The sequence below is a fragment of the Phyllobates terribilis genome, unplaced genomic scaffold (assembly GCF_046119375.1).
Source record: "Phyllobates terribilis strain yellow unplaced genomic scaffold, ASM4611937v1 Scaffold_2__4_contigs__length_985480577, whole genome shotgun sequence".
NCBI lineage: Eukaryota > Metazoa > Chordata > Amphibia > Anura > Dendrobatidae > Phyllobates > Phyllobates terribilis.
This window is the reverse complement of record NW_027362762.1, coordinates 914,790,787-914,817,212: the sequence shown is the minus strand read 5'-3', so window position 1 is coordinate 914,817,212 and position 26,426 is coordinate 914,790,787. Positions and strand designations below refer to the sequence as shown.

Here is a 26,426-nt window from a genome sequence, read left to right as displayed (position 1 = left end):
ACCATGTGTGTGTGTTTCTCGGGTTTGACATCAAGCCAGAGATGCTGTTTTGAGTAGAATTGCTATCCAGAGATTTCCATTACAGCAGAAGGGACATCTGTCTGAGATGGTTTAGTGAAGGGGGTAGGACCAGATGACCTTGGAGGTCCATTCCAACTCTAACATTCTATGATTCTATGATAAGCTTTTATTTTATTGTCTATTTTCTTTACCTAATGATGGTACAGTCATCTTGCCAGAGCAAGAAAAAGATTTTTTAACTAGAACTTAAAGGGAATCAGTCAGTAGAATCAATCTTCCTAAGCTATCTATATGGGAATGCAGGTCATAGAAAGTTGAATAAAATGATACCTTGATAGCTTTGATCTGATGTCTTATTCCTGAGAAATTCACTTTTTTCGTATATGTAAATGAGATGTTAAGATCTATGGGCCGGACATAGATCTCCCTGAGAATCTGCCTCCAGAGCTTATTATTAATTAAAGAAGATGTTACCAGTGTGAGACATGTAATGACTGATAGTCTGCTCTCTGGATTACATGTCTCACACCTGTAACGCCTCCTTTCAATTAAAATAAGCTCTGGAGGCAGATTCTCAGGGAGATCTATGTCTGGCCCAGAAATCTGCTTATATAGGAAGTCATTGGTCATTTTGTCAAAGTATTCATATACAGTACAGACCAAAAGTTTGGACACACTTTCTCATTTAAAGATTTTTCTGTATTTTCATGACTATGAAAATTGTACATTCACACTGAAGGCATCAAAACTATGAATTAACACATGTGAAATTATATACTTAACAAAAAAGTGTGAAACAACTGAAAATATGTCTTATATTCTAGGTTCTTCAAAGTAGCCACCTTTTGCTTTGATGACTGCTTTGCACACTCTTGGCATTCTCTTGATGAGCTTCAAGAGGTAGTCACCGGAAATGGTCTTCCAACAATCTTGAAGGAGTTCCCAGAGATGCTTAGCACTTGTTGGCCCTTTTGCCTTCACTCTGCGGTCCAGCTCACCCCAAACCATCTCGATTGGGTTCAGGTCTGGTGACTGTGGAGGCCAGGTCATCTGGCGTAGCACCCCATCACTCTCCTTCTTGGTCAAATAGCCCTTACACAGCCTGGAGGTGTGTTTGAGGTCATTGTCCTGTTGAAAAATAAATGATGGTCCAACTAAACGCAAACCGGATGAAATAGCATGCCGCTGCAAGATACTGTGGTAGCCATGCTGGTTCAGTATGCCTTCAATTTTGAATAAATCCCCAACAGTGTCACCAGCAAAGCACCTCCACACCATCACACCTCCTCCTCCATGCTTCACGGTGGGAACCAGGCATGTAGAGTCCATCCGTTCACCTTTTCTGCGTCACACAAAGACACGATGGTTGGAACCAAAGATCTCAAATTTGGACTCATCAGACCAAAGCACAGATTTCCACTGGTCTAATGTCCATTCCTTGTGTTCGTTAGCCCAAACAAGTCTCTTCTGCTTGTTGCCTGTCCTTAGCAGTGGTTTCCTAGCAGCTATTTTACCATGAAGGCTTGCTGCACAAAGTCTCCTCTTAACAGTTGTTGAAGAGATGTGTCTGCTGCTAGAACTCTGTGTGGCATTGAAATGGTCTCTAATCTGAGCTGCTGTTAACCTGCAATTTCTGAGGCTGGTGACTCGGATAAATTTATCCTGAGAAGCAGAGGTGACTCTTGGTCTTCCTTTCCTGGGGCGGTCCTCATGTGAGCCAGTTTCTTTGTAGCGCTTGATGGTTTTTGCAACTGCACTTGGGGACACTTTCAAGTTTTCCCAATTTTTCGCACTGACTGACCTTCATTTCTTAAAGTAATGATGGCCACTCATTTTTCTTTACTTAGCTGCTTTTTTCTTGCCATAATACAAATTCTAACAGTCTATTCAGTAGGACTGACAGCTGTGTATCCACCAGAATTCTGTACAACAATACTGATAGTCCTAACCCCATTTATAAGGCAAGAAATCCCACTTATTAAACCTGACAGGGCACACCTGTGAAGTGAAAACCATTTCCGGTGACTACCTCTTGAAGCTCATCAAGAGAATGCCAAGAGTGTGCAAAGCAGTCATCAAAGCAAAAGGTGGCTACTTTGAAGAACCTAGAATATAAAACATGTTTTCAGTTGTTTCACACTTTTTTGTTAAGTATATAATTCCACATGTGTTAATTCATAGTTTTGATGCCTTCAGTGTGAATGTACAATTTTCATAGTCATGAAACTACAGAAAAATCTTTAAATGAGAAGGTGTGTCCAAACTTTTGGTCTGTACAGTATATTTATTGGTTTCTCAGATCATGCAGTTGGAGTCATTGGTGCATTTTTCAATGGTTGTGTCCGATGACATGCATTTCCACCATTTATTGTATATAATAGGCAACAGAATTGTATATGGTGCTCTGAGATATATATGTCATCCATCAGAGTACAGAATACAATAATTCTACACAGAACATGGAGATAGATAGAAAGATAGACAGACAGACAAAGAGATCGATAGATAGATGGATTGATGGAAAGATAGATAGATAAATAGATAGATAGATAGATAGATAGATAGATAGATAGATAGATAGATAGATAGATAAAATTAGGTAAGGCAAAATCTTCCATTATTGTTAAAATTGGCCAAGGTCTTTGCTGAGGGAGGTTTTGCTTTGTATTTGTGAAATTTCTCAAGAGACTATTTCTAGTGACATCTGAAGAATTAATAAACTCCTATCAGAGCTAATCCCCATAAATACTGAACTTCACTGTATTGATTTAATACTTACACCTGCATTTCCCAAAAGGTATTTGTCACAGCAGCATCTTAGGCGGTGATGAGAAAATGATCTTCAATTTTGTGCTTTACATTTTAAGGTGAAAAAAAAACTACATTATTTACTAAGTTTATTGGAAATAATAAGGGGTCTGGTGCAGATTGACCCAAGAAGAAACGTTACAATTTATTTATATCTACTTAAGATCTACAGAGCCATCAGTGTCTTTGACAATTCAATAGTTTCAGTATTTTTCACATTTGTAGAGGAGACAAATTCTCAATGCCAAAAATCATAATTGCTGTATCATAAAATATAGAAAAAAAGTCAATATAGTATAAAATGTTGTAATAAATTAATATATACATGAAACTCAGCAGCCATCTGGTTGTAATATATTCTGTGGCTGTAGGAAGGGCTGGAGTGATGAATCAGAGCAATTGTGGTTCCAGGCACTAACACAATAATGATTACCAAAAAGCCAAAAGAAGAAAACCCCATTTCTGAACTTCGGAGACATCAAATAAGTCACTGAGCAGGTTGATTCATTAGTAACCTGTCAAGGGTCATGTTTCAGAAGCAATGACAATGTAGAGTGGTCCCACTTAAAATACTTGTAATTTTATGATTATTCTACATCAATACTTCTAGTTCATCTAAATAAAAAAAATGTATTATGGCATAGTAAGTGAAATATTAGGTAATTCAATAGATTTTAGTTTTTTTTGCATGTGTGTGACCACGGCATTAAATATCACACTTTGGTTAATGGGCCAACAATAATTTTGCCCTTATTTCTGTGCACATATCTTATGATTTTCAGGCAATTATAGTTGTTATAGGTATGAAATGTTGAGACAACATACACTGTGAGCAGAATTATTAGGCAAATTGTATTTTAGAGGACTATTTTTAATATCGATCAACAACTATGTTCTCAACCAACCCAAAAGACTCATAAATATCTATGCTTAATATTTTTGGAAGTTGGAGTGGGCTTTTTTTAGATTTGGCTATCTTAGGAGGATATCTGTTTGTGCAGGTAACTATTACTGTGCAGAATTATTAGGCAGCTTAATAAACACCAAATATAATCCCATCTAACTTGTTTATGTTCACCAGGTAAAATAATATCAGTGCACAAAATTTAGAAATAAACATTTCTGACATGCAAAAAAAACAAACAAAAAAATTAGTGATCAATATAGCCACCTTTCTTTATGATGACACTTAACAGCCTTCCATCCATAGATTCTGTCAGTTGCTTGATCTGTTTTTGATCAACATTCCGTGCAGCAGCCACCACAGCCTCCCAGACACTGTTCCGAGAGGTGTACTGTTTTCCCTCCCTGTAGATCTCACATTTTATGATGGAACAAAGGTTCTTTATGGGGTTCAGATCAGGTGAACAAGGGGGCCATGTCAATACTTTTTCTTCTTTTAGACCTTTACTGGCCAGCCACGCTGTGGAGTAGTTGGATGAATGTGATGGAGCATTGTCCTGCATGAAAATCATGTTTTTCTTGACCAATACTGACTTCTTCCTGTACCACTGCTTGAAGAAGTTGTCTTCCAGAAACTGTCAGTAGGTCTGGGAGTTGAGCTTCACTCCATCCTCAACCCGAAAAGCTCCCACAAGTTCATATTTGATGATACTAGCCCATACCAGTAACCCACCTCCACCTTGCTGGCGTCTGAGTCAGAGTGGAGCTCTCTGCCGTTTACTGATCCAGCCTCTGACCCATCCATCTGGCCCATCAAGAGTCACTCTCATTTCATCAGTCCATAAAACCTTTGAAAAATCAGTCTTAAGATATTTCTTGGCCCATTCTTGACGTTTTATCTTATGTTTCTTGTTCAAAGGTGGTCGTTTTTCAGCCTTCCTTACCTTGACCATGTCCCTAAGTATGGCACATCTTGTGCTTTTTGATACTCCAGTAACATTGCAGCTCTGAAATATGGCAAAACTGGTGGCGAATGGCATCTTGGCAGCTTCAGGCTTGATTTTCCTCAATTTATGGGAAGTTATTTTGCGCCTTTTTTGGCCAACACACTTCTTGCGACCCTGTTGTCTATTTGCCATGAAACGCTTGATTGTTCGGTGATCATGCTTCAAAAATTTGGAAATTTCAAGACTGCTGCATCCCTCTGCAAGACATCTCACAATTTTGGACTTTTCAGAGCCCGTCAAATCTCTATTCTGACCCATTTTGCCAAAGGAAAGGAAGTTGCCTAATAATTAAGCACACGTTATATAGGGTGCTGATGTCATTAGTCAACACCCCTCCTCATTACAGAGATGCACATCACCAGATTTACTTAATTGGTAGTTGGCTCTCAAGCCTATGCAGCTTGGAGTAGGACAACATGTATAAAAAGTATCATGTGATCAAAAAACTAATTTTCCTAATAATTCTGCGCACAGTGTATAGGACATCTAGCACAAGAAGGTGAACACTTCTTCATAAAATGTAATATGAGACAACCAAACTAATTACAAATAGAACAGGCAACAGGAATAAGAACATGGTATTAATGGATGGGTGTCTGAGAGTTCACATGGTATAATTTTACTCTTTCATTTGTACAAATCTTCAATTCAAATTTTTACATGCTTAGATCCCGATACACATTGGGCTAGTGTTTGATTGAATCCAATGATAACAATGGGAACAGCCACCAATCTCATGTGAACAGGGGGCCTACCATTTCTCCTCCAACAGGACAATGTTGGGGTGATAGTGTAAAGCCTGCCATACACATTATGGCTGTCAACTGAATGATGGTTCTGCCAATCTTCTGGCTTGCAGCCTTCTCTACCGTTTCTCTCATACTTAGGAGCAGTCGTTTGGCTGAATACTCCTGTGTTTTGTATGAGGGAGCTATAGCTAGACATGTCTTGCAATGGAGTATCTCTCGAAAAACAAAATAATCAGCAGTTCGAAATCAGACATGCATGAACGACATCTCCTATGATAATCTGAGGCCCGTATGCACATTATATTGTCAGCCAAGCCCGTCCCTATCAGGTTTGCCCTACATTAGTCTAACATATATGAGGGTTCATGCAGTTTGAATTCTTAAATTAACTTTATTTGCTCTTCCCATAAAAATCATAAATGGTCAGAAGTAGAGATGAGCGGTGTTCGACTAGAACTGTTCGCCAATCTCAAATTCGAGCTGTTTCGGGCAGTGTTTGAGTTGTTCGACGAACGCGAACGATTTGCAAAAAAATCGGCTGTTCGAGGTTATGTTCGATAACTGTTCGTGCACCAAAAGCGTGTCCTGCATGTCTGGCGCTATTTAGAGCACGAATCATGCAGGGATTGTCTGCCACTCACTGTAATGCCACAGCCATGGTGGTTGTGGCATTACAGTGGTTGCCCAAATCGATGGGAGCAGTGCTCACAGTGAAACATGAAAAGCCGGCAATTCAGCAGCGGCATCCACCGGTACCCGACAATTTAGAACAGAAAGAATAGAGCATCAAACATAGATAAGATAGATAGAAACTTGTCAGTCACATATATAAGAAGTACAATAACAGTGTTGGTCACTGTACTTGTTATTTAGTGTTAAAGGATTTATTAAAAAAGATAATAGTGTTTTCATGCACCGTCTCTTTAAAAAGCCGGCCGTCAATTCAGCATCGGTAACAGACATATTAGAATAGAAAGAATAGAGCATCACACATAGATTAGATAGATAGAAACATGTCAGTCACATATATAAGAAGTACAGTGATAGCGTTGATTACTGTACTTGTCATTTAGTGTTAAAATAAAGGATTTATTAAAAAAAAAATTGGCGTGGGGTTCCCCGTAATTTTAGTCTCTAGCGGAGGTTAAGCAGACAGCTGGGGCAGATGATTGAAGCCTGGGAAAGGGGTAATACCCACGGAGCTTCCCAGGCTACTAATATCAGCCCCCAGCTGAATACCTAGCCTTTACTAGCTATTAAAATGGGGGACCACCAAAAAGATGACGTGGGGTCCCCCCTATTTTAATAGCTAGCAAAGGCTAGGCAGACAGCTGGGGGCTGATATTAATAGCCCAGGAAGGGTGCCATGAATATTGGCCCCCTCCCAGGCTAGAAACACCAGCCGTCAGCCACCCCAGAAATGGCGCATCCATAGGATGCGCCAATTCTGGCACTTAGCCTCGCTCTTCCCACTGCCCTGTAGCGTTGACAGTGGGGTAATAGGGCTGGGGTTGATGTCAGCTAATAATGCCAGCTGACATCAAGCCCAGGTTAGTAATGGAGAGGCATCTATAAGACACCCCCATTACTAACCCCATAATCAAAGTTAAAAAAAACCACAACACCCAGAATAAAGTCCTTTAATTGAAATAAACACACAATTTTTTATTGTTCTAAATTTAACCATACTTACCATCATGCCCATTCCAGCTGAAGCCAATGTCTTCTGCAATAAAAGTAGAATAATAAACCAACATCATCCTTACCTTTCCATGGTTCCCACGATGGATCCAGCTCTGCTACATTCACATGACAGGCTAGATCGCAGCAGAAAGCTGCCATCCAGCTTGCCATGCCACAGACACTGAGAAGCACAGGCATGCTTGCGCTTCTCAGTGTCTGGCTGGGACGGCATAAAGATGAGCCGAGGTCATGTCCAATGAACTCGACTCACCTCATGAACGTCACTGACAGAGTGTGAAAATTCTCCTGTGCATGTGGTGAGCGTGAGAGAATTCTCCTGCTGAAGCGCTGAGCGCAGGAGAATTTTCCCATGCTGTCAGTGACGTGCATGAGGTGAGCTCATGTCCAATGAACTCAGCACACCTCATGCTTGCGCTCTGCAATGTCTCTGAAGGATGACAAGCTGGATGGCAGCGTTCAGCTGCGATCCAGCCTGTCATCTCAATGCCATCCCAGCATGGGAGAATTCTCCTTCATTGGACATGAGCTCACCTCATGCACGTCACTGACAGCATGGGAAAATTCTCCTGCGCTCAGCGCTTCAGCAGGAGAATTCTCTCACGCTCACTGCAAGCGTAGGAGAATTTTCCCACGCTGTCAGTGACGTGCATGAGGTGAGCTGAGTTCATTGGACATGACCTCGGATCATCTTTATGCCATCACAGCCAGACACTGAGGAGAGCAAGCATGCCTGTGCTTCTCAGTGTCTGTGGCATGGCAAGCGGGATGGCAGCTTTCGGCTGCGATCCAGCCTGTCATGTGAATATAGCAGAGCTGGAGCCGTCGTGGGAACCATGGAAAGGTAAGGATGATGTTGGTTTATTATTTTGCTTTTATTGCAGAAGACATTGGCTTCAGCTGGAATGGACGTGATGGTAAGTATGGTTTAATTTAGAACAATAAAGAATTGTGTGTTTATTTCAATTAAAGGACTTTATTCTGGGTGTTTGTGCTTTTTTTTTAACTTTGACTATGGGGTTAGTAATAGGGGTGTCTTATAGACGCCTCTCCATTACTAACCTGGGCTTGATGTCAGCTGGCATTATAAGCTGACATCAACCCCAGCCCCATTACCCCACTGCCACCGCTACAGGGCAGTGTGGAAGAGCGAGGCTAAGTGCCAGAATTGGCGTATCCTATGGATGCGCCATTTCTGGGGCGGCTGACGGCTGGTGTTTCTAGCCTGGGAGGGGGCCCATATTCATGGCACCCTTCCTGGGCTATTAATATCAGCCCCCAGCTGTCTGCCTAGCCTTTGCTAGCTATTAAATTAGGGGGGGCCACACGTCATTTTTTTGGGGGTCCCCCATTTTAATAGCTAGTAAAGGCTAGGTATTCAGCTGTGGGCTGATATTAGTAGCCTGGGAAGCTCCGTGGGTATTACCCCCTTCCCAGGCTTCAAACATCTGCCTCAGCCATCTGCTTAACCACCGCTAGAGACTAAAATTACGGGGAACCCCACGCCAATTTTTTTTTTTATAAATCCTTTATTTTAACACTAAATGACAAGTACAGTAATCCACACTATCACTGTACTTGTTATATATGTGACTGACATGTTTCTATCTATCTAATCTATGTGTGATGTTCTATTCTTTCTATTCTAAATTGTCGGGTACCGATGCTGAATTGCCGGCCGTCTTTTTTAAAGAGACGGTGCATGAAAACACTATTATTATTTTTAATAAATCCTTTAACACTAAATGACAAGTACAGTAATCAACACTATCACTGTACTTCTTATATATGTGACTGACATGTTTCTATCTATCTAATCTTTGTGTGATGCGCTATTCTTTTTGTTCTAAATTGTCGGATAACGTTCTATGCCGCTGCTGAATTGCCGGCTGGCTTTTTTAAAGAGAGTGTCTTCTGAGCAGTTTGTGAGCTTTTGGACACCTTTGAAGGTGTTTTCTATGTGTTCTCTATGTGTTTCTATGTGTTTTTGTTTGCCTGCCATTGGTTTTAACGGTGTTCGACGGTGTTCTAAGGTGTTCGATGAACAGTTCCACAAACATCCCGGTGTTCAACGAACCGAACCGAACCCGAACACTACGGGGGTGGCTCAACACTAGTCAGAAGTGTCAAATGTTAATGTGTATGGAAGAGCCGGGAGAGATGGCACAAGCTTTCACCCAACAGCTATCGCATGTGTATAGTCGGCTTCACTGTGTTACCACAAACACTTAATATACTCTAATAATTAGTTTTATGACTGAGACATTCTATCAGTATCGGAGAAAAAAACATTGCAGCTACAGTATCTCCTGGAAACAGCATTTTTCTTTCCAATGAACAGTAGTTAGTGCCATAGTTCAATCTCTGAGATACCAGACACTAACAATAAAGAATAGTTGCGCCATTTTTGGCAGAAAACAGATTTTATTTCAGATCAACTTTCAGTTTACCTCTTTGATCTGAACTTAAAAGGAACCTGTCAAGTCCCCCTTGACCTCCAACCCAGCAGCATTCAGCTACGTGTGATTAAACTCCCTGCCTAACCAGCCCTGTATAATGTAATTCAGTTAAATAAATGCTTTAAGAAATTTTTAATGACCTTATTTTCTATGTTAATTAGGGCTTTGACTAGTCAATGGGGTGTTAGTTGCCCCTGACTAGCCAGCCCTCTTTCCATGTTATCACGCCCCTGTGGGTCTGATAACATAATTTGCACAAGACGACCTCATCGCCAGATGATGCAAATCTCGCGCATGCGCACCATTCATTTCGGGAGCTCCACTGTTTCTCTGAAGCCGGGTGTATGCTTCCCTGCTTCGAAGGCAAACTGCACGTGACTTGAAGCCATCTTCAGAACTCCTTGTCATGAGCAGTTCATCTCTGAAGCCGAGAAGCATACACCTGGCTTCAGAGATACAGTGATGCTGCCAAAATAAGCAACGCGCATGCGTGAGATTTGCATGAATGGCGATGAAGCCGTCTTGTGCAAATTATGCTATCAGACCCACAGGAGTGTGATAACATGGACAGAGGGCTGACTAGTCTGAGGCAACTAATGCCACATCGACTAGTCAAAGCCCTAAATAGCATAACAAATGGGGAGGTTATAAATGCTTTTTTAAAGCATTTATTTAACTGAATTATGTTATACAGGGCTGGTCAGGCAGGGAGTTTAATCATACATAGGTGAATGCTGATGGGTTGGAGGACATGGGAGACCTGACAGATTCCCTTTAAAATTATTTGAAAAAACATGAAAGAATTATTGACCTTACCTGCAATAATATTAGGTTTTGGTGGCATTATAAATTCATACATTGTTGGCTCCGAATGACCAAGTCTATTAGTTGCTATAATCTGAACTTCATATCCCATATTCCATTGCAAATGTTCTAGAACAATGTGGTCTTTATTCCCAAGGAACTTTTTCTCTAGCCATTGATCTTCTTTGTCTTTCTGTAGGATAAAGTACAAAAGTTATTATTTGCATTAATCTAATGATACAAGTTTTATACATTTTGTGAAAATAACACAAAAATTTAGAGTCCTGGTTAAGGTTAGCACAGATCTTGAGAAGAGATCATTTAATACATATTGCGCAAGAGCTTGCAGCTATTTTGACTCTCCATAAAGCGTTGAAGGTTATTGGTGGGGGAAAATTGCTGGTCAGGTATGTTACCTCAACTTTGGGTGCCAGAATAGATAAAAGGGACACTCTAGACCACTCACACTCATTTGGCCAAATAAAGCACTGCCATACTTTCAAGTATAAATGTAAGGCTAACACAGCTCACAGCAACCATGAATTTAGAGTTTTGAGCAACACAATGGTTGCTTTTGGCATCTGCTACTTAATTGTATGGGGGGTTTAATATCAAAAATACTTAAAACTCTTATGTGGGTACAAGGAGCAATATATGAGAGGCCAAAATGCACCAATAATTCAAGAATATCTATATAGAAATGTGCAAGGCTCAAAAATCAGTAAAAAATATATTCTTTATTGGATAACAAAATTAAAAGCATAAGAATAAACATACAAAAGTCAGACATCAAAAATACTAATGGGAGGTAAGCGACAACAACAAAACTCCCTTGTGTTAATACTTCAACTCAATACAAAGTTATATTGCGCACAATCACATTATTGAGGATCAATACTCAAAAAGTACAAGCCAAAATGGACAGTGCTGTATAAGTTAAGGACCTTTAAGGTACATACATACAGATAAACAGGGAGAGAGTGATATCACATGAAAGTTCATATAATGATGGTAATGCACAGTAGCAAGGAGTACACTTTCCCTATCAAAGAAAATGCAACTGACGCGCGTTTCGCATCAATTTTCATTTTGGAGTGGTAAGTATCTCAATAATTTAAGAGTTTACAGCAAACATTAAGTTTGTAGAAACACTCCAGCAATGTTTTCTTCTCAACAACCCCACCACACTGTTTTTCATACTCCGTACTTGATCTGTATAGTGTATTTACTTCCCTGAAGTTCACTCTCATTTTTGCTCGTCTTTAGACACATCTTGATTTCTAGATTTTACCTTGCATTTTCTTCCTCTTTGTTCTGCCATCAATCCCATGATGCATGACATGATGCGCTTGAACTAATACCATCACTGCTTGCTTTGCAACACTGTGATTATCATCCTTTGTATATTTTTGTACATTGGCTAATAGGTCAAAAGTATATAGTTAGTGAGTATGAGTTGTCATCTTATGCATTACAACTGCTTGATAGGAGCTGTATAATTATCATCAGTTACTCTGATACAATTTTCAGCACCCCTTACCCTGTGGAGAACTTCAGTGTTATTGTCCATGCAATTTCAATGTGGAGAAAGTTTAAGTGAGTGAGATGGTGACCCCATTCAGAGATCATAAGCCATGTAATGTGATCACATGACTAGATACGAGAGAATCTTCTAAAATATGATCTGGGCAGAATTACTTGAGTTTGGCCATCTGATTAGATTCGGTTGGAATAAATTTAGACTGAGTAAAAACTGCTTGTTTGGGGAGGGATTTGGTTAAAAAAACAACTTTCAACTCACCTTCTCTTACTTGTTCTTATGCTGCCTCCATCATCTCCCCTGCCGCTGTAGTTTCTGTCACTCAACTTGCTCCATTCCGAAACTGAGGTTAATCTAAGCCCTGTGATTGGCCTCACATGTCATGATATGACATTCACACAGACATACATATACATATATATATATATATATATATATATACAGTGGCATGCAAAAGTTTGGGCACTCCTGCTCAAAAGTACTGTTGTGAACTGTTAAGCAAGTCGAGGATGCAATAATCTCTAAAAGGCCTAAAGTTAAAGATGACACATTTCCATTGTTAGGCAAAAAAATATATATTTACATCTTTTACATTTTAAAATTTACAAAAAGGAAAATGGGCTGATGCAAAAGTTTGGGCATCCTGCATGGCTAGCACCTAGTAGCGTTTCCTTTGGAAAGTATCACAGCTTTTAAATGCTTTTTGTAGCCAGATAATTATCTTTCAATTCTTGTTTGAGGGATTTTCCTCCATTCTTCCTTGGAAAATTCTTCCATTTCTGTGAGATTCATTTTAAGATTTCTATTTTAACCTCATCGGTCCTTAGGACTTGTTTCCAAATTGCATCACGCTTGTTTTGATGTTCTTTTGCATACTTCTGATGCTGAATTTTATGGTGAGGATGCTGGAGAGGTTTTCTTCTGATGACTCTTCCATGAAGACCATATTTGTGCAGGTGTCTCTGAACAGTAGAACAATGTACCACAACTCCAGAGTCTGCTAAATGTTTCTGAAGGTATTTTGCAGTTAAGAGGGGGTTATGATTTGCCTCTCTAGCAATCCTACAAGCAGCACTCACTGAAATGTTGCTTGGTCTTCCAGACCTTATCTTGATCTCCACTCTTCTTGGTAACTGCCATTCCATAATTACATTTCAAACTGAGGAAAGGGCAAGTTGAGAACACTTTGCTATCTTCTTATAGCTTTCTCCTGCTTTGTGGGCCTTTACTATTTTCATTTTCAGAGTGCTAGGCAGCTTCTTAGAAGAACCCATGGCTGCAGTTATTTGGCACAAGGTTAGAGGAGGCTGGGTTTTTATAAAGCTGTGAAATTTGTATCACTTGGCCTTTCCTAACGATGACAGCGAACAAGCCATAACCTTAACAGACTGATTAAGGTCTGAAAACTTGGTCAAAGTTATCTAAGCATACAAATCTTCAAGGGTGCCCAAACTTTTGCATCACTGCTTTTTCCTTTGTAACTTTTAAAATTTAAAAGATGAAAAAATATATATTTGTTCCCTAAAATACAAAGGAAATGTGTCATCTTTAACTTACTTTAGGCCTTTTAGAGATAATTTAATCTTCAACATGCTTAACTGTTCATAATAACAGTAATTTTGACCAGGGTTGCCCAAACTTTTACATGCCACTGTAAAATGTATATATATATACATATATATATATGTATATATATATATATATATATATATATATATATGTCTGTGTATATATACAGTATAAATAAAAAACACTTTGCTCACCTTTCCACATTTATCTTTACTCAATCTCTGACAGTGGCATCTAACAACGCAGCGCCAGAAGCGCATCATTAGCTCTGCCCATCGGCACTCGAGTCACATGACCGCGGGTTGCTGATGGATTGACATGACAACCCTGGATCTGCAGGAGACCTATGCGGTTGTCATAGGCGATCTGCTATGTGCGCTGCCCAGCGGTCAGCATTCATAGTAGATGAGCACTTTTGTTATACATAGCAGGGCTGAAGCTCTTCTATGTGTAACACAGGCGATCAGATGATCGCAGCTTCAAGTCTCCTATGGAGACTATTGAAGCATGTAAAACGTAGGGAAAAAAGTTTTTAAAAAATATAAAAAAAAATTTAAAAAATATAAAAGTTCAAATCAACCCCGTTTCCCCCCATGCAAAATATTTTTTTTTAAAAATACACATATTTGGTATCACCGAATACAGCATCGCCCGATCTATCAATACAAAAAAAGAATTATTCTGATCAGTAAACGGTAGTGTTGAGCGAGCACTAAAATGCTCGGGTACTCGTTGCTCGGGTCGAGCAAATTGGAAAACTCGGGTGCAATGGGCAATGAGCCCTATGTAAGTCTATTGGAAACTCGAACATTTTTCAGGCGGCTCCCCCAGGTGGTCTGCAGAGGGCCTAAAAATTGCCCAAATCGATGGGAACAGTGCTCAAATGACATGGGAACAGCATGGGGAAGACCTCTGGAAGCATCTCTGACTCCCAAATCACTGCTGTCAGCAAAGTTGTCAGAGTATTAAGCCACTTTTATGGACTCACAATAAAACTTACAAAAACAAAATTAAAATGGATTTTCCTGGGAAATATGTTAAGGAACATCCTTTCCAGGGTAACGACTTGTATATAAGGCAAAATAAATAACCAAAAACAAAAATACTCCTCCACAACTTGGGCTATGTTCACACGTAGAGTTTTTGATGCGTTTTTGCACTTTTGCATTGCTTTCAACCAAGACAAATGCATTCACCAGGAAATGTCATTTTAACATTTTATAAACCTTATCGGGCCATGTGGTGTGTGACACATCATCAGACACATGCATACAGTGCTGAAAAGACATGAGAACAGCATGGGGAAGACCTCTGGAAGCATCTCTGACTCCCAGGTCACTGCCTAAAAGTGTGCCCATCATAAGTGATCCTTGGCGCATGCGAAGATGCCTCCCACCATGCACCTGACGTTGCAGACTCGCAACAATCACCGTTCACGTCCATGTCCCACTGCAGCGTTCAGTTGTCCCTACCCCAGTCCTTGGAATGCAAGTGCAAGTATGCAGGCAGCCACCCACCCGCCCACAGGTTGCAATACTATACTGCCAAATTTTTGACTGCTGCTTGAACTTGAAATGTGGCCTTTTAGGCTCGTGGAGGAGGAAGCTTTTCATAACCTCATGCCGGTGGCGGCCGGCTGTCCATACTTGGCCCCCAGCAGCCACTATATTTCCCGGTATCGCCTCCACCTTCCACAAGCACGGGTCCCACAACATTACCCGTGCCCTCCTCAGTACACTTACTGGGAAGGACCGCCTAACCACAAACATGTGGACAGGTGAATGTGGCCAGGGATGGTACGGAGCCAGTCGACAACTTTTTTTGCTGAGAGTTGTATTTAGCTCGGTGAAAGGACTGGAATAAATGGAAACCGTATCTACCCTGCATGTGATTTCTCCCAGGAAGTCCTGTAATTGAGCTTGCTGCAGAAGCAATGGCAGTCCGTTCAGCTTTGACACACACACATCTTTCTTTGTGCATTTAATGTCTTGAATACAGAGTTGGACAATGGCCTGATCTGTAATGAATTTTGAGAAATAACATGCATAAGAATGGACGATCCACATTAAAAATGCAGCCATAGAGTGTCTGGGAACCTTCTCCCACACTTTTCTTAGCCAGGGATGCTTTTCGGCAGGGTTGGACGGGCCCACCAGAGAAGCGGTGACTCCTCCGGTGGGCCCTGGCTTCTCCTTCAGGAAAGTTCATAGTGCCGAGGTGAGACCATGATGATGATAGAGGCCACCATCTGCTTAGTTTTCTGTTACTTGGAATGCAAGTGCAAGTATGCAGCCAGCCACCCACCCATCCACAGGCCGCAACACTAAACTTCCAGATTTCTGGGCAGCTCTTTGCACTTGAAATATGGCCCTTTAAGCTTGTGGAGGTGGAAGCTTTTCACAACCTCATGCCGGCGGCGGCCGGGTGTCCATACTCGGTCCCCAACCGCCACTATATTTCCCGGTATCGCATCCACCTTCCACAAGCACGGGTCCCAAAACATTACCTGTGCCCTCCCCAGTGCACTTACTGGGAAGGACCGCCTAAGCACAAACACGTGGACAGGTGAATGTGGCCAGGGACAGTACGGAGCCAGTCCACAACTTTTTTGGCTGAGAGTTGTATTTAGCTCGGTGAAAGGACTGGCATAAAGGGAAACCTTATCTACCCTGCGTGTCATTTCTCCCAGGAAGTCCTCTAAAGCTGCTTGCGCTTGAAATGTGGCCTGAACATTACTGCTGGTACTTTTCTGTGTGAATTTGTTTGCCTCCTACCAGCCTGGAAATTTTCCAGCAAACTATGGTACAACGCCATGGTATTAGCACTGCCCCCAGTACCAGTAGCAAAGCCATCCCCAATTTCTTTCTCAGGAATTTTATTTGGTAGACTGAATGGCTGTCCAAATACATTTTCTCACAAAGGAGCTGAAGACAGAGTGGCAGTAGGTGCAAGTTTCTCCAGCCTGTTAGATATTAGAGGGTGAACGGCAGCACATTGGATCAGTGGTTAGCACTCTAGCCTTGTAGCGCTGGGATCCTGGGTTCAAATCCCAGCAAGGACAACATCTGCAAGGACTTTGTATGTTCTCCCCGTGTTTGTGTGTGTTTCCTCCTCAGTAAAAATAGAGTGTCCGGGAACCTTCCCACACACTTTTCTTAGCAAGGACTGCTTCTCGGCAGGGTTGAACGGTCCCACCAGAGAATCCTCTGGTGCGCCTTGGCTTCTACCTCAGGAGAGTTCATGATAGCGCTAACTTTGCAGCTGCTATGGGGCTTTTGAGCGGGTGAGAAAGGTTAGCCCTCAGAATCAAATCCTCTGGTGGGCACAATGTTTTTCAATCTGAAACAGCTTCTCAGTGGGAGTTGTATTTCACCACAGCCATATTCTTTAGCTCGGTGAAAGGACTGGCTTTCAGGGAAACAGTATCTACCACGGCTGTCATTTCTCCGTCACCAGGTTCTGCCCATTGTCACACACTACCATGCCCTGGCTGTATGTTCAGTGGTGAGAGCCACAGATCAGGCTGCTGTGTTACAGCTTTCAACAACTCTGCAGCGCTGGGCGGTTTGTCAATTAAGCATTAAGCATGTTATCTTCAGCACAGCCTGTTGCTGCTTGGCCATGGCAGTGCTGCAGTGCTGTCAGCTTGTGACTGATGTAGTCATTTCGGAGATGGAGGAGGAGGTGCATGAGATGAAAAATGTGATTACATTGAGGTTAAATTGGTGACGCTGTTTTTTATACTTAAGAAAGATCCTATTGTTTGGGGTTTTTTTACGTTATTTTTTAAGACAAATGCATTCACCGGGAAATGTGATTTTAACATTTTACAACCTTATCTGGCAATGTGGTATGTCATACATCATCAGACGCATCCTGTTTTATTTATGATGGAGGGACTCTGAAAATCATAAATCCTATTTTTACAGGGCCATCAGATGGCCCTTACTATTCTTAAAAGGCCAGCAGTCGGCCCTCGCTATTGTTAGAGAGCCATCAGCCAGCTATGCTTTGTTGTTCCCATTATTAACAAGTGGGTCTCCTATACTGTTATTGCGTATCCAGTGACTGCAAGGGCTGCCAAAAATTTGGACGCAACCCATTACCCCTTTGAAGAGTCATAGAGGAGGGTCTCAGTTAAAAAAATGTTCCCATTATAAAGGAGCGGGTGGTGATGCCCATGCTGTGACTGCAAGGGCTGCCAAAATTTGTGAAAAACCCCACTAAGAATTTAAAGACACATAGAGCAGGGCCACAGTAACAAGGTACGACATATTCCCATTAGAAAGGAGAGGGTCTGCTATACAGTTATAGGGTATGCAGTGAGTCCAACGGCTGACCAATTTTAGGAAAAACCCCACTAAGAATTTAAAGACACACAGAGCAGGGCCACAGTAACAAGTACGACATTTTCCCATTAGAAAGGAGAGAGTCTGCTATACAGTTAAAGGGTATGCAGTGAGTCCAACGGCTGACCAATTTTAGGAAAAACCCCACTAAGAATTTAAAGACACTTAGAACAGGACCACAGTAACGACAAATTCCCATTAGAAAGGAGAGGGTCTGCTATACAGTTATAGGGTATGCAGTGAGTCCAACGGCTGACCAATTTTAGGAAAAATCCCACTAAGAATTTAAAGACACACGGAGTATGGCCACAGTAACAAGTACGACATGTTCCCATTAGAAAGGAGAAAGTCTGCTATACAGTTATAGGGTATGCAGTGAGTCCAATGGCTGACCAAATTTAGGAAAAACCCCACTAAGAAATTAAAGACACATAGAGCAGGGCCACAGTAATAAGTATGACATGTTCCCATTAGAAAGGAGAGGTTCTGCTATACAGGTATAGGGTATGCAGTGAGTCCAACGACTGACCAATTTTAGGAAAACCCCACTAAGAATTTAAAGACACACGGAGTATGGCCACAGTAACAAGTACGACATGTTCCCATTAGAAAGGAGAAAGTCTGCTATACAGTTATAGGGTATGCAGTGAGTCCAACGGCTGACCAAATTTAGGAAAAACCCCACTAAGAAATTAAAGACACATAGAGCAGGGCCACAGTAACAAGAAATTCCCATTTGAAAGGAGAGAGTCTCCTAAGTGTTGGCCTATGCAGTGAATGCAAGGGATGCCAAAAATTTGGAGGCACTCAATGACCCTTGGAAGAGACGTGGAGGAGGGCCTCATAAAAAAATGTTCCCATTAGAAAGGAGCGGGCCTCCTATACTTGTAATGCCCATGCACTAAGTGTAAGGGCTGACAAACATTTACCCCTGGGGGGTATACATGAACATACTGCATGAAAAATTTATTTTACGGGCATCATAAACACCCTTTAAAAAAATTATGTGGGTGTTGCATCACGGACCACAGTCACCCTGGAGATATGGTGGTGGAGAATGAGGAGAAGGAAGAGGACAAGAGCAAATAGCCAAAATCAGGAAGCGTATACCCATGTGTGGGTGTGAAAAGGTGCATGGGAATACACCTCCCAAGAAAAGACACTGGATTTGAGTTTATGTTACGCTGCTATCATTCGGTGGTGTTGAGAAGTCTGGCCCAATCCAGGCCTTGTTTATTTTTATAAGAGTCAGCCTGTCAGCATTTTCAGTTGACAGGCGGATGCACTTGTCTGTTATAATTCCACCAGCGGCACTAAAAACCCGCTCTGACAAAATGCTGGTGGAAGGGCAGGCCAGGACCTCCAAGGCATAGAGAGCCAGTTCCATGTATCCAGCTTGGATACCGAATAATTATAAGGCACAGTGGAATCACGGAGGACATTGGTACGGTCGGCAAGGTACTCCCTCAGCATCTTCCCAAACTTTGCACTCCTTGTGAGAGTACCCCGCGCCTCAGGGCCTGTGCGATGGGAGGGTCTGAGAAAACTCTCCCAGAACTTTGACAGTGTTCCCCTGCCTCTGCTGGAATGAAGTTGTGGCTCTCTCGCCTGTACTCCTTGGTTGTCCAACGAAGTGTGCCCTCTGCTGCCAGCATTTTCAGATGGGAATTTCTTTAATAGTTCCGCAACAAGGGCCTTCTGGTACAGTCCCATTTTTGTAGCCCTGTCCGCCTCAGGAATAAGAGATAGAAAGTTCTCCTTGTAGCGTGGGTCTAGAAGTGTCACTAACCAGTAATGACTGTCACCCAAAATTTTGAGAACGCGAGGGTCATGGGAAAGGCAGCGTAACATAAACTCAGCCATGTGTGCCAGACTACTTACAGGCAAGACTTCCGTGTCCTCACAAAGAGGATGACTGACCATGCTCTCCTCCTCCTCCTCTCTGTCCTCTGGCCATCCACGCTGAACAGATGGTATGACAGCTGAGCAGGTAGTACCGTCTATAGTGCATAACTAGCTCCTGTCCTTCCTCCTCCACCTCCTCTTCCTCATTGTCAACCAATCCATGTTGGGATGAGATGAGGCTTGGCTGTGTATAATCACCCTGTATGGTTCCTTGCTCCATCTCATCGTGCTCCGCCTGCAATGCATCATCTTTGAGTGTGAGCAGAGAGCGTTTCAGAAGACAGAGAAGCAGGATGGTGACGCTAATTAAGGCGTCATCGCCGCTCATCATCTTGGTGGAGTCCTCAAAGTTTTGGAGGATGGTACATATGTCTGACATCCATGTGCACTCCTGAAGTCTTATGTGTGGAGTCTGAAATGAATACCGACGGCCTTGTTGATGCTGGTTCTCAACAACTGCCCTCTTCTGCTCACAAATCCTTCCTAACATCTGCAGTGTAGAGTTCCAATGCGTGGGGACATCACACACCAGTCTGTGAGCAGGAAGCTAAAAACACTGCTGAAGCACGGCAAGGGCGGCGGAAGCTGTAGTTGACTTTCTAAAATGGGCACACAGGCGGCATACTTTAACAAGCAGATCCGGCATCTCCGTGTAGGATTTGAGAAACCGCTGAACCACGAGGTTAAGCACATGGGCAAGGCATGGTACGTGTGTGAGCTCGCCTCGCCTCAGAGCTGCCATCAGGTTCTGGCCATTGTCACACACGACCATGCCTGGCTGTAGATTCAGCGGTGTGAGCCACAGATCCGCCTTCTCTTTCAGAGCTGTCCACAACTCTTCAGCATTGTGCGGTTTATCACCTAAGCATATTAGCTTCAGCACAGCCTGTTGCCGCTTGGCCGAGGCAATGCTGCAGTGCTTCCAGCTTGTGACTGATGTGGTCATTTCGGAGATGGAGGCTGAAGAGGAGGAGGAAGCTGAGGAGGATGAGGTGCAGGAGCTGTAGACCGTGGGGACAACCCTGATTGACCTAGGGCCCGCAATCCTTGGCGTCGGGAGGACATGTTCCATTTCAAGGTGCGACTGGGTCCCGGCTTCCATTATGCTAACCCAGTGTGCCGTCAGCGAGATGTACCGTCCCTGCCCACATGCACTTGTCCACGTGTCCGTGATTACGTGGACTTTACCGATAACTGCGTTGTTGAGAGCACGGCTAATGTTTTGGGACACGTGCTTGTGTAATGCGGGGATGGCACACCAGGAGAAATAGTGGTGGCTGGGAACCGAGTACGGAGGGACGGCCACCGCCATCAGGTTGCGGAATGCTTCGTCTCCATGATCCTAAAAGGCAACATTTCGAGTGCAAGCAGTCGCGAAATGTGAGAATTTAGTAGTGTGGCCTGTGGGGCATTGGCTGCATATTTGTGCTTGCGTTCCAAGGACTGAGGTATGGACAACTGAACGCTGCGCTGGGAGAAGGACATGGACGTGCTTCCTGATGCTGCTACTTGAGAGTGAGCAATGACAGGCACAGGGCAGGAGGCATCTTCGCATGCACCATGGACAGGGGATTGGCTTGCATGCACAACAGCAGAGGAAGCAATGGTGTCACCCGCAGACACTGTTCCTGGACCCTGGGGTTTGGCCCACAAAGTCGGGTGCTTTGCTGCCATGTACCTGATCATGCTGGTGGTGGTCAGGCTGGTCGTTTTGCCACCTGGCCTAGCAGGTGGTGCAAATGGCCTTTTTGGGGTTATCGGCAGAGTCTTTAAAAAACAACCAGACTCGGGAAGACCTAACAGTTGTACTGGCAACTGCTTTCGTATTAGTGTTACGGGGAACGGTTGCCTGCCTTCTGTCTGCGGCCACCACACTGCTTCTTCCTGCTTGTTGGGGTGCTCTGCCTCCCTCCCCCTGTGTGCTGCTGTCCTCACTCTGCATGTCCTCCTGCCAGGTTGGGTCACTTACTATATTATCCACCACCTCGTCTTCCACTTCCACACCCTGGTCCTCCTCCTGATTTTCTGGCAATTGTGTCTCATCATCGTTCACCTCTTGTGATACTTTCCCACCGTCGCCTTCGTGTGACCGTGGCTGCTCAAAAATTTGGGCATCGCTACACGCAATCTCCTCTTGCCCTGCTCCAAGTGGACCGGGCGAGAGGCCCGAATCTATAAATGTAAAATTGAACAGCTCTTCAGAGTGTCCAAGTGTGGGATCAGTTGTCTCTGGGTACTCGGCACGGTGGGAGGAAGGAGGATCAGGGTGAGGAATATGCGGTCCAGACTCACGGCTACTGAGACTTGACCGTGTGGAAGACAGGGTGGTAGTGGCGGTGGCTAAGTGACTGGAAGCATTATCCGCTATCCAACCAACAACATTTTGACACTGCTCTGGGTTCAACAGTGGTGTGCTGAGGTCCCCTAGAAATTGGGACAGGAAGGTCAGGCGAGGAGATGTGGGTGTTTGTTGTGGCACAATTTTGGCTTGCCCACGGCCTTGTCCTCGGCCTCTGCATGCACCATTAACATCACGTCCAGTTCCCCATCCCTTGCCATGTGCCTTGCCCATTTTAAATGGAGGACAGTATCTTCCACGCTCGCTACAAATGACTGAGTTTGGAGCGAACTTATATGTGATTTGTGTGGTGGAGAAAACAGAGTTTTAAATACCTGGCCTGTAGGTAAGTAGTTTGAACAGCAAACTGCTGTGAATTGCTTCACTGACACACTGAAAGAAATTTTTAATGGAGGCCAGAAATGGCAGTATGTTTGACAACGTATATGTGATCCGTGTGACGGAGAAAACAGAGTTTTAAATAGCTGGATTTCTAGCGCTCTAATATGAAAAGGACCTGGCTGTATTCTGCAGTGCGAACAAGCAAATGGCACTGAAAAAATGGTGTTCTCTGGATTGCTTTTTAAGCAAATAATGAGGATTAAGATTCAAAGAAAAGTATTCCTGGTCCCTGAGACCTGGGCCTTTGTATGGAAATGTCTAGCAGCAGCAGAAGGCAGAATTGGAATGGAGCTTCTTGTGCTACATGCACTGCAGTCTGCTATATACACTGCCTGCTTATGCACCCTGCCTGCCTGATGTCTCTGTAGATGGATTAGTCCTCATAAGGACTGTTTGTTAAGATGGATAAGTGTAATGTACGTTTTTTCTCACTACACTACCTAATACACAATCAAATCTCTCCCTGACGCAGCAGCATATCTCCCTACAGCTTCTGATTCCGGAGTGACTGTGATGAGCATGGCGGCGCCAGGTCTGATATAGACCTGATGACGCTGTGCGGCCAGCAAATCACTGTAATGCCCACAACCAACATGGCTACGGCATTACAGTGCATTGCAGGCAATCCCTGCATGTTCATTGGCTCTCTAAAGAGCGCCAAACATGCAGGGAGGGGACCCGAGTTCCCGCCCGAGCAACCCGGAAATACTCGGCGAGCGCCGAGTATCTCGAGCAGTGAGATGCTCGGGCGAGCACCAAACAGTAGCGAGCATGCTCGCTCATCACTAGTAAACGGTGTAACAAGAAAAAAATCAAAACGCCTGAATTATGTTTTATTGGTCGCCACAACATTGCAATAACAGGCGATCATAATATTGTATCTACACCGAAATGGAATCAATAAAAAACATCAGCTCAGCATTCAAAAAATAAGCCCTCAATCAACCCCAGATCCCGAAAAATGGAGACGCTACGAGTCTTGGAAAATGGCGTCATTTTTTTTATGTCTTTTTATAAACTTTGGATTTTTTTCACCACTTAAATAAAAAAGAACCTATACATGTTTGGTATATGCAAACTCGTAATGGCCTGGAAAATCATAATGTCAGGCCAGTTTTAGCATTTAGTGAACATGGTGAGAAATTGTGTATTTGCACTTTTTTTAATTTCACTACACTTTGAATTTTTTTCCCATTTTCAAGTACACGATATGTTTAGTGTTGAGCGAACATGCTCGACACTGCTTGGTACTCGCCCGAGCATCACGCTACTCGGGATGTTTGGCGAGCACCGAGCATTTCCGGGTTACTCGGGCGGGAGCTCGGGTCTCCACCCTGCATGTTTGGCGCTCTTTACAGAGCCAATGAACATGCAGGGATTGCCAGCCAGTCACTGTAATGCCGCAGCCATGTTGTTTGTGGGCATTACAGTGATTGGCTGGCCGCACAGCGTCACCTCGAGTATTTAAAACCGGGCGCCGCCATCTTGGACACAGTCGCTCCGGATCAGACAGTGTAGGGACAGTGCTGCTGATTTAGGGAGAGATATATCCTGCAAAATAGTTAGTGTAGGGTCTGTAAAGGCTGCCAGATCAAACAAACAGTCCTTCTCAGGACTAATATCCATCCCAGGTATATCAGTCAGGCAGGCAGGCTGTATAGGAGACGCAGTGGTTATACCAGCAAATGCTGCATTACAGTCCTGTGTGCTGCTCCTGTTGCTGAAATTGCTGGACTTAGCTCCAGGTCCCGGGGGCCAGGAAAAATCCTTTTTTTTAATCTAAATCCTCTTTTTTTTTTCCTCCTTCACAATGTACAAATACCCATCTTATTAACCTTTTGGTGCCCCCCCCCCCAAAAAAAAAAGTGTACTTCTGATTTTTCAGACACAAATATGTCTGTTGAAAATAGTCTGGTGTAGGCCAGAGAAATAAAAGTGTGGTTTTGCAGTTCTATTTTTTTTGTATCTAAAAAAAACAGTTTGAGTGTGTCGCTCACTGTTCAGCCGCAAATATATATATATATTTTAAAAAGCCTGGTATACACCAGTAAATTAGTACTGTAGTTTTGATGTTCCACGGTAAAACATCTCTATTATCCTGTTTTGGGCATTTTTTGCTGTATAAAAATAATAATAGTGTCTCCCTGATTTTTCAGACACAAATATATCTGTTGAAAATAGTCTGGTGTAGGCCAGAGAGACAGAAGTGTGCTTTTGCTGTTCCACGGTAAAAAATCTCTATTATCCTGCTTTTTGCATTTTTTGCTGTAAAAAAAAAAAAATAGTGTCTCCCTGATTTTTCAGACACAAATATATCTATTGAAAATAGTCTGGTGTAGGCCCGAGAAATACAAGTGTGGTTTTGCAGTTCCACGGTACAAACCTCTGTATTATCCACTTTTGGGCCATTTGTATCTAAAAAAAACAGTTTGAGTGTGTCGCTCACTGTTCAGCCGCAAATATATATATATTTTAAAAAGCCTGGTATACACCAGTAAATTATTACTGTGGTTTTGATGTTCCACGGTAAAACATCTCTATTATCTTGTTTTTGGCATTTTTTGCTGTATAAAAATAATAATAGTGTCTCCCTGATTTTTCAGACACAAATATATCTGTTGAAAATAGTCTGGTGTAGGCCCGAGAAATACAAGTGTGGTTTTGCAGTTCCACAGTACAAACCTCTGTATTATCCACTTTTGGGCCATTTGTATCTAAAAAAAACAGTTTGAGTGTGTCGCTCACTGTTCAGCCGCAAATATATATATATATTTTAAAAAGCCTGGTGTACACCAGTAAATTATAACTGTGGTTTTGCTGTTCCACGGTAAAAAATCTCTATTATTCAGGTTTTAGTAGTTTTTTCCGTAAAGAAAAACAGTAGTGTCTCCTGACTGTTGTGACACAAAAATATATCTGTTGAAAATAGTCTTGTGTAGGCCCGACATTCCAGTGTGGTTTCGCAGTTCCACGGGTCAAATCGCTGTACTATCCAGTTTTGGGCCTTTGGTATCTAAAAAAAAAAGCAGTTTGAGTGTGTCGCTCACTGTTTAGCCGCAAATATCTCTATTTAAAAAAGTGTGGTATACCCCTGTAAACAATAACTGTGGTTTTCCTCTTCCATGGTGCTAATCTACTCTTTATTACCCTTTTTCCATTGATAGTGCAAGTGTAAGCTATTTTACTTCATTTACAATGGGCAAGGCACGTGGCAAGGGACGTGGAAGTGGAAGTTCTGGTGATGGTTCGTGCAGAGGACGGGGCCGTGGCCAAGGTGAAAATGTGCCACAACCAACAGCCACATCTTCTCGCTCCCACTTCTTGACCGACAGAACAACACCAGTATTGAGAACTGATCAGTGTGAACAGGTTATTAATTGGATAGCAGACAATACTTCCAGTTACCTGGGCACCACCACCTCCGGTCAGTCTTCCACACGGTCAACTCTTAGTAGCCGTGAGTCTCGACCGCATACTCCTCCTCACCCTGATGCTCCTTCCTCCCACCATGCCGAGTGTCGTCAGACAGCAAATGATCCCACACTTGGACATTCTGAAGAGCTGTTCACTGGTCCATTTCCATATTTGGGCCCCTCGCCTGATACGCTTGAAGTGGTGGAAGAGGAGATCCCATGTTTCGATGCCCAAATATTTGAACAGTCACGGCCACAGGAAGTCGACGTTGGCAATCTGTCACAAGAGGTGGACGATGACGAGACACAATTGCCAGGAAGTGAGGAGGAGGATCGTGGTGCGCAAGTGGAAGAGGAGGAGGTGGTGGATGATCTAGTAACTGACCCAACGTGGAAGGAGGACTTGCAGAGTGAGGCCAGCAGCACACAGGGGGAGGGAGGCAGAGTACCCCAACAGG

At 43.0% G+C, this 26,426-nt stretch overlaps 1 protein-coding gene across 2 annotated transcripts in view; it reads right to left on the bottom strand.

Annotated features, from left to right (window-relative positions):
* Positions 1–26,426, bottom strand: part of NCAM2 (neural cell adhesion molecule 2) — a 578,411-nt gene that overhangs the window by 70,030 nt on the left and 481,955 nt on the right. For both annotated transcript variants that reach the window (XM_073668266.1, XM_073668267.1), the window contains exon 15: positions 10,465–10,645. In XM_073668266.1, coding sequence (XP_073524367.1) covers positions 10,465–10,645 — 181 coding nt within the window. The remainder of the gene's footprint in view (positions 1–10,464; positions 10,646–26,426) is intronic.